We start from the raw sequence: 12,537 nt of genomic DNA on the forward strand, positions 1-12,537 counted from the left end.
GGGGGAATGAAGAATTGTTGTTTAGTTGATATAGAGTTTATGTTTTCTTTTTCTTTTTTGGTCTTTTTTTTTTTTTTTTTTTTTTTTTTTGGAGATGCAGTCTCGCTCTGTCACCCAGGCTGGAGTGCAGTGGCACGATCTCAGCTCACTGCAACCTCTGCCTCCCGGGTTCAAGTGATTCTCCTGCCTCAGCCTCCCAAGTGGCTGGGATTACAGGCGTGCGCCACCACGCCCAGCTAATTTTTTATATTTTTGGTGGACATGGGGTTTCACCATGTTGGCCAAGCTGGTCTCGAACTCCTGACCTCAAGTGATCCACCCACCTTGGCCTCCCAAAGTGCTGAGATTATAGGCATGAGCCACCATGCCCAGCCAGTGTTTCCATTTTCTAGGGTGAACGGACTTCTGAAGATGGATGGTGTTGATGTTTGCAGAACAAAGTGATTGCACTTCACACTTCACACTTCACACACACATTTAAAATAATTAAGATGGTAAATGTTATGTTACATATAGTTTACCAACATGAAAACAAAAAAACTTCCCATCCAGGACCTGAAAATTGCTTTTTTTTTTTTTTTTTTTTTGCCATCCTTGGTTTATAGATGTTTGAATTCTGCATGGGTATTATTAGAAGGTTTGATTTTGTGTCTTATTATGTGAAACTCTGTGAAACCTAATACTTATTGTTTTATTCTATGGGAAGAAACCTGTCACCAAGATCAGATTAACTGTGAGGCCAAGGTGCTATAAAAACAAATGTCTCATTATACCAGAAGAGTTCCAGTCCCTGGGGAGCATGTTTGTAGCTTTTTAGCCTGTGGAAGCAAACAGCTAGGAGTATACATAACCTCCTCCCAGGTAAAAACTAGAAAGAAAATAGCTCAGGGAGGCATTTGTGGGAGTTCTACTGACCACGGAGGTCTTGAATTTAAAACTTCTGTTAGAACTGCAAGGAAGTAGAGCATTTATTCATTCATTTGTTCACTCCCTGCAAACGCTGTCTGTGCTTTCTTCACAATATAGCTAACTCTTACATCTTCACACCACCAACATCTCTGGCCCCCCTGATTAAAGCCAGCATCTTTTCTCGCCTGGATTGTTGTACTAGTCTTCCAGCCAATGCCCCTAACTCTCCCGGGCCCTACTATCCTTTATTTTCCACACCATAACCAGTTTTGTTAAAATGCAAGTCAGATTCCTTACTTTTCCATTCAAATCTCTCTAGTGACTTCCTATTTCCCTTTGACAAAAACACAAAGTTGCAAATATTGCATGTGTTCAATACATACTCATTGAATCCATAAAAGGATGCATGTTAATTGAGTGCTTATTAATCGTCAGAAACTGAGCCAGATGTTTCTTTATAAGGGTACAAAGATAAATGACATTCTTTCCTTTCTGGTAGTTTATATTCTAGAATATGAGATGAGCTCATAGATGAATACATACAAAAACAATGTTATTTTTCCCTGGTTAAAGTCTGAATAAAGATAGTTGGGCTCAAACATTGGAATGGCCAGTTTTACCTGGGTGGGGAGAGAGGGCAAGCGAGAGGGAATTCTTGAGTATTACAAAACAGCAGAGATTCCAGCATGATGAGGAATGTGTAGGGGCGTTCCGGGGCAGGAGAACCACATGAGCAAAGGCGCGAGGTGTGGATTCATCTCCGAGGAGCAGGGAGTGTTTCAATGAGGGTGGGAACCTAGAAAATGGGAAGCGGCATAGAGGCCAAAGGTTAGGAAGAAAGGTTAAACTAAAAGTTTTCAACTTAAGTGCCTTCATTTGCATTGATTGACTTTACTGTTTTATCTTCTAGGCAGTGGGGAGTAACTGAGGTTTTAAAGGTGATGGAAATTGGATTCAATGCATGTCACAGACAGGTCACACTAGAAGCAATGAGAAGAATCCATTCGAGTTTTCTTTTTTTTTATTATTTTTTTTATTTTTTTATTATTATACTTTAAGTTCTAGTGTACATGTGCATAACGTGCAGGTTTGTTACATATGTATACTTGTGCCATGTTGCTGTGCTGCACCCATCAACTCGTCAGCACCCATCAACTCGTCATTTACATCAGGTATAACTCCCAATGCAATCCCTCCCCGCTTCCCCCTCCCCATGATAGGCCCCGGTGTGTGATGTTCCCCTTCCCGAGTCAAAGTGATCTCATTGTTCAGTTCCCACCTATGAGTGAGAACATGTGGTGTTTGGTTTTCTGTTCTTGTGATAGTTTGCTAAGAATGATGGTTTCCAGCTGCATCCATGTCCCTACAAAGGACACAAACTCATCCTTTTTTATGGCTGCATAGTATTCCATGGTGTATATGTGCCACATTTTCTTAATCCAATCTGTCACTGATGGACATTTGGGTTGATTCCAAGTCTTTGCTATTTTGAATAGTGCCACAATAAACATACGTGTGCATGTGTCTTTATAGCAGCATGATTTATAATCCTTTGGGTATATACCCAGTAATGTGATGGCTGGGTCATATGGTACATCTAGTTTTAGATCCTTGAGGAATCGCCATACTGTTTTCCATAATGGTTGAACTAGTTTACAATCCCACCAACAGTGTAAAAGTGTTCCTATTTCTCCACATCCTCTCCAGCACCTGTTGTTTCCTGACTTTTTAATGATTGCCATTCTAACTGGTGTGAGATGGTATCTCATTGTGGTTTTGATTTGCATTTCTCTGATGACCAGTGATGATGAGCATTTTTTCATGTGTCTGTTGGCTGTATGAATGTCTTCTTTTGAGAAATGTCTGTTCATATTCTTTGCCCACTTTTTGATGGGGTTGTTTGTTTTTTTCTTGTAAATTTGTTTGAGTTCTTTGTAGGTTCTGGATATTAGCCCTTTGTCAGATGAATAGATTGCAAAAATTTTTTCCCATTCTGTAGGTTGCCTATTCACTCTGATGGTAGTTTCTTTTGCAGTGCAGAAGCTCTTTAGTTTAATGAGATCCCATTTGTCAATTTTGGCTTTTGCTGCTGTTGCTTTTGGTGTTTTAGACATGAAGTCTTTGCCCATGCCTATGTCCTGAATGGTACTACCTAGGTTTTCCTCTAGGGTTTTTATGGTATACACCAGTAACAGACAAACAGAGAGCCAAATCAGGAATGAACTTCCATTCACAATTGCTTCAAAGAGAATAAAATACCTAGGAATCCAACTTACAAGGGATGTAAAGGACCTCTTCAAGGAGAACTACAAACCACTGCTCAGTGAAATCAAAGAGGACACAAACAAATGGAAGAACATACCATGCTCATGGATAGGAAGAATCAATATCGTGAAAATGGCCATACTGCCCAAGGTTATTTATAGATTCAACGCCATCCCCATCAAGCTACCAACGAGTTTCTTCACAGAATTGGAAAAAACTGCTTTAAAGTTCATATGGAACCAAAAAAGAGCCCGCATCTCCAAGACAATCCTAAGTCAAAAGAACAAAGCTGGAGGCATCACGCTACCTGACTTCAAACTATACTACAAGGCTACAGTAACCAAAACAGCATGGTACTGGTACCAAAACAGAGATATAGACCAATGGAACAGAACAGAGTCCTCAGAAATAATACCACACATCTACAGCCATCTGATCTTTGACAAACCTGAGAGAAACAAGAAATGGGGAAAGGATTCCCTATTTAATAAATGGTGCTGGGAAAATTGGCTAGCCATAAGTAGAAAGCTGAAACTGGATCCTTTCCTTACTCCATATACGAAAATTAATTCAAGATGGATTAGAGACTTAAATGTTAGACCATTCGAGTTTTCAAAGTCAATCAATAAATAGTAAGAACTAACATTTACTGAATGCTTACTATCTATTAATACCAAGCTCTGTGCTGAGTCCTTCACTTTTATTACATTTAATTCCCAGGTCAACCTATGTGATCGGTACTGTGATTTTCCCCCTTTAGAGATGGACATATTAAGGCAGAGAAATTTTAAGCCCAAAGTCATACCATTAGTAGATTAAAGAACCAAAATAGAAACCCAAAGAATCTGACTTTAGGAAAGGGAGAGGAAAAGAAATACATCAAAGAGATAAAAGCTCCAGAATATAGTTACCAGATGTAAGTGGTAAGGACCTAAAATGCCCCCTAGATTCAGCTTGGACAACTTAATGGATGGAAGTGTCTTCCTAGTATAGCAAATGGGACAAATTTAGAAACAAGGCTAACAAGATGTTTTGAATATGTTTGTTTTTATATGATTGTGGGAAATCTGGAAAGCAGATGGGCACATGGATTTGAATCTCAGGTGAGGGTTGGAGTTTGAGATGCAGACTTGGAAATCACCAAACAGGGGAGGAGAAGTCATGGAGTAAACAAGATCAAACACTGATAGAAAAGTGTTAGGGTTGAATTGTGTCCTCTCTTAAAGATGTTGAAGCCCTAACCTCATATCTGTGAATGTGACCTTATTTTGGAAATTGAATAAGATCTTTGTCATAATCAAGTTAAGATGAGATCATTGGGGTAACTCCTAATCAATATGACTGTGTGGTTATATAAAGAAGAAATTTAGATGCAGAAACAGACACACATACAGGGAGAATGCCCTGTGAAGAAGAAGACAGAGATTGGGATGATGCCTCTACAAGTGGAGGAATGACAAAGATTATCAGCAAACCACCAGAAACTACCGAAGGGCAGCATGGAACAGGCACTTGCTTACAGGCTTCAGAAGGAATGAACTCTGATGACACCCTGATCTCAGACTTCCAGTCTTCAGAACTGGGAGATAATACCTTTCTGTGGTTTAAACCACAGTCTGTGACACTTTGTTAAAGCAGCTCTAGGAAACTAATACAAACAGGTTGCATATGCATGGAGTATTCAAGGATGATTGGTGATGATCGAAAGGAGACTATTTATTCAAAAATGTGCCTGGCAGTCAGAGAATCAGGAAAGGCTATTACAAGGCTATTCCAAGCATGAGCATGTGAACAGCCACGGAGGTAGAAGAAAGGAAACACCAGCAGTTTGCACTGACCTCATCACAAGCTGCCGCCATGGAGCGATGGGAGAAAGAGATCTGCCCATGAAAGTCCCTATAAAATGCACAATAGCAAGTTTCACCTTAGAGTTCATACAGAGCAGCCCAAGGTTCAAGGGAATGATTACATCCATTTTGTGTTCTTAAATGTTATGTTCTGCAAATATGGTGACAATGGCAACATCATTCTTTAGTCTACCAAAATTATCGAATTAAAATAGGCAGAGCAACTAGGTTGACAAAACTGAAGAATTGTGGATGATAAAACAGTGTTGAGACACCCCCGTAACTACCTAGAGACAAATTAGTGACAACGTATAAGAGCCAATGTGATATCAACAACCATGCAGGAGAAAGTAGAGGGAAGACCCTGAGAACCAGACACTCCCTGGGAAGTGCCCTGAACCAAGCTCAGAGGAGCAGGAGAGACGTGGAGGGAGGGCGTTCTCAATAATCCAATGCAGGGGTGAGTCCAAGGAGGCCACAGTACAACCAAATCTGATGCTACTGGAGCGGGCTGTGTCCTTTAATCCCATTAACTAAGAAACTGAAGGCTGTTCCCAAACAAGTCTCCATACTGAGGAGAATCTGCTGGGAACAGATTCCAAACTGAGCAGCACAGGGACAACCACGAGAGATGAAAGAGAATGTCCAAATAAAAGCGGGGAGGAGCAGAGGCAGCTGATAGCAGAAAGTAACAAGTGATTCTGTTTACCACTCATGAGAACGCCAGAAGAGTGTGTTAGAGCTGTGAAACCAGCTCAGCTATCCTGGCCCACTCATCCCTCCTAAAAGTATAGGAAACTAAACTAACTTTTAAAACTTAACAACAAGAAAATTACCCATTATTACAATGAAAAGAAAGTAAGAAGACGTATGATGTTTCTGTAGACAATGAAACAAAAAAAGAAAACACACAAACATGAACAAAATGGATAAAAATCATAAGCAAATACTTCTAAATGAGCTGAAAGAAAGTTTTTAAATTGTAAAAGCTATGAAGAATAATATAAATCAGAATTAGAAAAATTTGTAAAAGAAATAAGTAGAAAAAAGTAATATATGACACAAAGGATGATGGATAGAACTCATCAGAATAGAATTTTTTTTTTTTTTTTTTTTTTCCTGGAGATGGAGTTTCTTTCTTATTGCCCAGGCTGGAGTGCAATGGCGCGATCTGGGCTCACTGCAACCTCCGCCTCCCGGGTTCAAGTGATTCTCCTGTCTCAGGCTCCTGAGTAGCTGGGATTACAAGCATGCACTACCAAGCCCGACTAATTTTTGTATTTTTTTTATTATACTTTAAGTTCTAGGGTACATGTGCACAACGTGCAGGTTTGTTACATATGCATACATGTGCCATGTTGGTGTGCTGCACCCATCAACTCGTCATTTACATCAGGTATAACTCCCAATGCCATCCCTCCCCCCTCCCCGCTCCCCACAATAGGCCCTGGTGTGTGATGTTCCCCTTCCCGTGTCCAGGTGATCTCATACTTTTTGTATTTTTAATAGAGAGAGATTTCATCATATTGGTCAGGCTGGTCTTGAACTCCTGACCTCAGGTGATCCACCCACCTCGGCCTCCCAAAGTGCTGGGATTACAGGTGTGAGCCACTATGCCCGGCCTAGAATTTTATATTAAAAAATAAAGAAAAAAAGCAGGACAGAAATGAAAACTCAACTAGAAGGGATATGGCACTATACATACACCATAATTAGAAGATGAGTAGAAGATGAAGAGGAGGAAAAAATTTAAAATCAAGAAGAAATTTGAGATTAGAAGGATTCAAGAGAAACTGTTAGACACAGAATAAAGAAGATATAGCATATATCATCAATAGGAGGCCTCCAAGGAGAAAGACAAAGCGATGGATTAGAAAAAATACTGAATGCTATCGTTCAAGAAAAATTAAAAATACACATGGGAACCTGAAGCTACATAATGAAGATACATATCACATTCTTCAGAAAATTGATGCAGAACAGCCAATATCAAGATACATTCTAATAAAACCATAGATCTCTAAAAAGAAACAGAATATGCTTGGGACATCCAAGCAAAAAGATCAAGTAGCTTATAAGAGAATGAATATCAGATTTCTTTCAGACTTTTCCATAAGAACACGAGGCTAGTAAACAACGAAGTGACAGAGTTAAAGTGCTCAAATAAATAAATTGCAGATCTTGGACCTTGCATGGAATATGCATGAATTCTACATCCATCTAGCCTAACCTTTCGGTGAAAAGGTTGCTTGGATTTTCTGCTCCTGCACTTCCTTGCTGTATCCCTGCTATCCTTCGCTCTTGGCATCTGAGAATCTTTGCACTGGGTAAATGCAGTTCATTCACAGACTCTAAGAGTGGGTACCAATCTCCAACTAAAACTGTGAAACTTTCAGGTCTATGTAACCAAAAGAGCCTATACTCACCCAAGGCAAGATTGATAACAATATACTGTTATAAATATGCAAGAGCTCAGGTAATATTGTCTCTATGTACATTTCTTGAGGGATCTACCACAGAGCAAGCTCCAGACAACCAAATACTGTAGAGACATTGGCAAGAGAGCTGGAGAAGTATTCTAACAACTAAGTGAAGATCGATGATGGCCTCTGAATATCACCATTTTGCAACCTTGATTGCAATATCGTCAGTATATGGTAAGATCATAAAATAGAACAACTAACCCTGATGTGCTTCCTGATGAAAGTACACAACATCACCCACCGAAGACAATCAAACTTAAAGCTGATCAAAATTCTAACACCAATTAGCCATTTGCAGAAAACACAAAGGATGGATATGTTCACCACACCATGCAAATGCAATCATTAAAATCAAGACAATGAAAAATACACAAGAAATGTAAAAAGACATGGAAGGGTAATTCATGTTGTAAAAAGGACTTAAGATACATATCAAATAATCATCATATGTGGATCCTGTTTGGACTGCATTTCAAACTTCAAAAATTGTGATAATCAGGAAAATATGAACACTGAGGATTTGATACTATTAAGAAATTACTGTCTTTATTTGTAAGTGTGATCACAATACTGGTTTTAAAATTATTTTTAATAAAATACTTATAGATGAAATAGGGCAATGCCTGAGATTTGCTTTAAAATATTTTGGTGACAGGAAGTAAGTGGAGGTACAAATGAAAAAGATTGGCAATATGTTGATAACTCCAGTTGATGCTTAAACAATACGAGTTTGAACTATGCAGGTCTACTTATAGGCAGATTTTATTCCACCTCTACCACCCTTGAGACAGCAAAACCAATCTCTCCTCTTCCTCCTCAGCCTATTCAATGTAAAGATCATGATGAAGACATTTATGATCCACTTCGACTTAACGGATAGTTAATATATTTTCTCTTCCTCATGATTTTCTTAATATTTTCTTTTCTCTTACTTTATTGTAGGAATACAGTATATAATACACATAGAAAATATGTGTTGATATTTATGTTATCGATAAGGCTTCCAGTCAACTATAGGCTATTAGTGAAGTGGAGAGTCAAAAATTATATGCAGATTTTCAACTACATTCAACTACTACAAACTGCATTTCAACTCCCAACCCTCACTGTTCAAGGATCAACTGTACTTAACCTGAGTGAAGGGTATAGTGGATGCATTACTTTATTTTTTCTCCTTTTGCATATGTTTGGAATTTTCAATAATAAAAAGTGGTTTTTAAAGGCATAAGAAGGTTTACATGCACATATATTTTGGTGCTTCAGGCTTTCATTGTGTCCTAGGAGAAACCCCCTCATGAACACTGTTGGGCACATAGAGAAACTGACAAAAAAGAATGTATGTAGACCTTTAAAGTAGCAAACCCATTCTCCACCTGAGTTTCCACCACATTCCACCTCACGCTTCTTCATATTGCAATTGAGCAGAATGTCTTTATGAGGACTAAAATTGCGCTGACTTCTCAAAGTGAGCATTTACAAATATGGGTACTCTTAAGCAGTTAACGTTGGACTTTAACTCATAAGCCCCCGAGGTAATTGTTTCTTGTGCTAGCTTGCATATGGTGGCTTGCAGAAAAGAACAACCCTGGAGTTTGAATTATAAACTATCATCACTCATCTCTTTCTTATTCTCCATGTTTTCTTTCTAGATATTTCCACACAATATACTTAGGTATTCGAAGTCGACAGAGTGGGGAGAATGACAGATGGAGGTTTTACTGGAAAATGGTATATGAGTATGCGGATGTGAGTATGCTGCATTTGCTAGCCACCTTTCTGGAAAGTGCTCCACAGCTGGTCCTGCAGCTCTGCATTATCGTACAGACTCATAGCTTACAGGCCCTCCAAGGTAAGGGCTTGCAATTTGGTTTTGGAATTTGGGGAAAGATTGACCGGCTACTTTTGTCACAATCCGAGCAACTGTCCTAATGCCCTTTGTTGACATAGACCTGTGATATGTCTGCTGTTTTACATGTGTTTTGTGAATGATGCATGATGTTTTCCTACCATTGCTTCTCATGACTGATTAATTGAAAGACAGGGCATTTTTGCTCTCCAGCTGCCCTCTTAGTAGGAAAAAAAATCTTTATGATTTTACACTTGGTCGATACGGGGATAAAGTCAGTCAACTGAGGCTTTCTGGTTTTTATAATGGAATAATTTCCAAAAGTTGCAAAGAAAGCAGTAGCGCGCTCTCTCTCTCTAATATACATATGTGTGTACGTATGTGTGTGTGTATATATAGTATCAGAGTAATTCCTACTATTTCCTTTTGATGTTGAGAGAGAGAGAGAGAGAGAGAGAGAGAGACAATGAGAAAAAGAGATTAAAAGGAAGTGGTAGAGATTACCCTAATATTTAAGGAAAGAAGGTCATATGGGAAAAAAAGTTGTCAATGTTTATTAATATTTATATACTATGATGTTTTATAAAATGGATATTATTATCAGATTAATATCTTTGTGCTCTCCCATATTTGATGATCTCATCAGTGGGACTATTCCAGTTACAGCAGAGCTTCCAGGCATTTCCTTAGAGCCTGCTGCTCAAATCCTTTCTAGAATAAGTTAGCAAGATTAGACAGACTGGTGGGTAGGCAGATGAATACATGGGCACACGGATGATGGATAAGAGAGCATTTTCTAAGGAAAGCATTTCCTATTAATTTGTCAATCCTGTAACTAAATAGATGCTGTTACACAGTTAAGTACTGTAAAGTGCTCGTTTTGTTTGGATCTCAGCAGGGCCTCTGTGCGCCCCTCTGGGCACATGCTGCTCCCTTGTGCAAGATGGGTCATGCTCCAACTTGAGTTTTGTTCTGGTTGGTCTGGGGAATCTCCTCACTGTCCTTATAACTTTTTATGGCATGGAGCATGTTAGTTTAAGCTGAGTGCTTTAGTTTGGGGGACAGAATCAGGGCGCATGTTACCTGCATAGGAAAAGAAAGAGAAAATGTGTACTGGTAGCTGGTGACCCATTTATTCATAGATTCCTGGCCCAACCCTGGTTTCACAATAGAATAGCTTTGGTCCAAGAAGTTTGAGAAGAATGTCAAAGAGATCCACGATGTATGTTTCTCAGCTGCTGGAAAGCAAATTGGGAGAAGAGGAAAGTGGAGTATTTGCACAGAAAAACAGAAAAGCACGGAGAAGGCAGAAGGCCGTGTGAATTAGTTGTGGATGACTGTGTTTCGTGGTGTCTGGTGGTTGAAGACCATGAGCTAGGCATGCGGAGGCCTGGGCTCTGGTTGTCTCACTACCTCACTATAAAACCTCGCACAGCCACTTAATCTCTCTGGGCCCCAGGTTGCTCAAATGTAAAGGTCACAAGTTAAACTGGATGATTTCCAAACTCCCTGACAACTCTATTCAATCTTTGAATCGATGAATTCCCAATAGGCATATAATGCCTGGTATATGCTTTAGGAAATGATCTGTAAGCCAGAATACAAATGAAATTGAAAGGCAACATCAAACTAAATCTCTGTCAAAGAATTTAGTGCTCATCTCCAGAACAACTTGGCAACTCCTTAGTACAATTATACAGTTGGGAACTCTGTAGAGGGGGAAAATTCAGGAGCACACGTGCAAGGTTGCAAGTCACCTTCTGATGGCCTGAGGTCACTGAGTGTCTCTACTAGTTTTCTAAAATATTTGGAAAATTATGGAGAGGTTTTTCTTACAAAGATGATGGAGATAGAGAAGGGAAGGTGAGAGAGGGATCTAAGAAAATGAGGTCACATTTTCAGTTTAAGAACAATACATAAAATTGTACAGAAAAAAAAATGTGGAAAATGCAATCCTTAGTTTTAATCAGATTATTGATCCTAAACGTAGCAGCCAAGTGTTGAGTTATGTTTTCTGAGTCTCTGGCTCTTTCCTGACATCTAGTGTCCCCAGCTAACCGACTAAGCTTGACACAAGTATGTCAGGTGTACTGTAGGCGCTGAATGCCAGACCTCGTCCTTAGCCAAGGCAAGCCTTGCCGTCAAGTTTCAGAATGGCGTAGGGAAACTATGTTCTGTTTCATTCCCAAGGTGGTCAAAAGATAGGTTGATCCAAATATCACTAAGGATCAGTGCAAGTCATTGAGTCAAGAGGAGGAATAAGCCCACTACCTTGATCTTATTGCTACTGATTTTTAACAAGGGAGGTGGGTAGACAGTTGTGTTACAAAACAAAGAGTGAAAATATCTGACAGTAAAAAACAATGACAAACCCTCCAGCCAAGGAAGACCAGCCCATGAAACACCATGTGATTCCTTTTGCATTTTGAAGAGACACCTGTCTTCAGAGGGATGGCTTCTAAATACCCCTCTGCTGATAGATGATCCCACTTACAAACAAACCAGCTGATAAATTAAATTGATGTGAGTTCTAAGAACAGAGCAGTTTCCCTTTAGGAAAAGAAAAATAAATGTAATAACCTAGTTTGACATGTATTTTCCAACATCTTCAATGGTTAAAAAAAAATATTGGGATTTACATGTGAAAACGCAGCCCTCTGCTCTGAATTAAATAATCAATAGGCATGAAATCTGTAAAGGATTTGCAGATAGCTCTGAATTAAAATCTCTAAACCATTCTTATTTAGCAGGGAGAGAATGATCACTCTGCATGTGACTGTCTAAAATTACTGTTTTTTAGGATAGAAGGAAAATTGCTCTTTAAACCCAACTTCAACCATCCACCACTCTCTGCAGTGTTTTTAAAACAATAAGAAAAATCAGACAAGAAATATGACATTTTATAACTGATGCTAGAAATTGTATTCTCTTTGTGGAAGCTGGGTAGCCCTAGAACGCTGTCAGCTGCTGTGAAAATCTTTCTGCTTCTCCTTCCTTATGGAGTCACTTAGTCAGAGGAGCCTCCTCATGCTGGAGGCTGACAGGCTCAGGGAGAACTGTTGGAGCATAATTGTTCCTCCATTTGCACTGGCCCAGGAGGGACAGTTTGGAGTCTGTTCTGAGAGCAGGAATGAGGGTAAAGCTGAGTCTTGAACCTGAACATCCAGCTCTTCACACTCCACAGTCA

General features: G+C 39.3%; 1 protein-coding gene across 4 annotated transcripts in view; it reads left to right on the top strand.

The window, feature by feature from the left end:
- The window catches only part of XKR4 (XK related 4), a 427,714-nt gene that overhangs the window by 244,406 nt on the left and 170,771 nt on the right, over nt 1–12,537 (top strand). For all 4 annotated transcript variants that reach the window (XM_065519236.2, XM_065519239.2, XM_065519238.2 and 1 more), the window contains exon 2: nt 9,154–9,353. In XM_065519236.2, the coding sequence (XP_065375308.1) occupies nt 9,154–9,353 (200 nt within the window). The remainder of the gene's footprint in view (nt 1–9,153; nt 9,354–12,537) is intronic.

The sequence above is a fragment of the Macaca fascicularis genome, chromosome 8 (genome assembly GCF_037993035.2).
Source record: "Macaca fascicularis isolate 582-1 chromosome 8, T2T-MFA8v1.1".
NCBI classification, from domain to species: domain Eukaryota; kingdom Metazoa; phylum Chordata; class Mammalia; order Primates; family Cercopithecidae; genus Macaca; species Macaca fascicularis.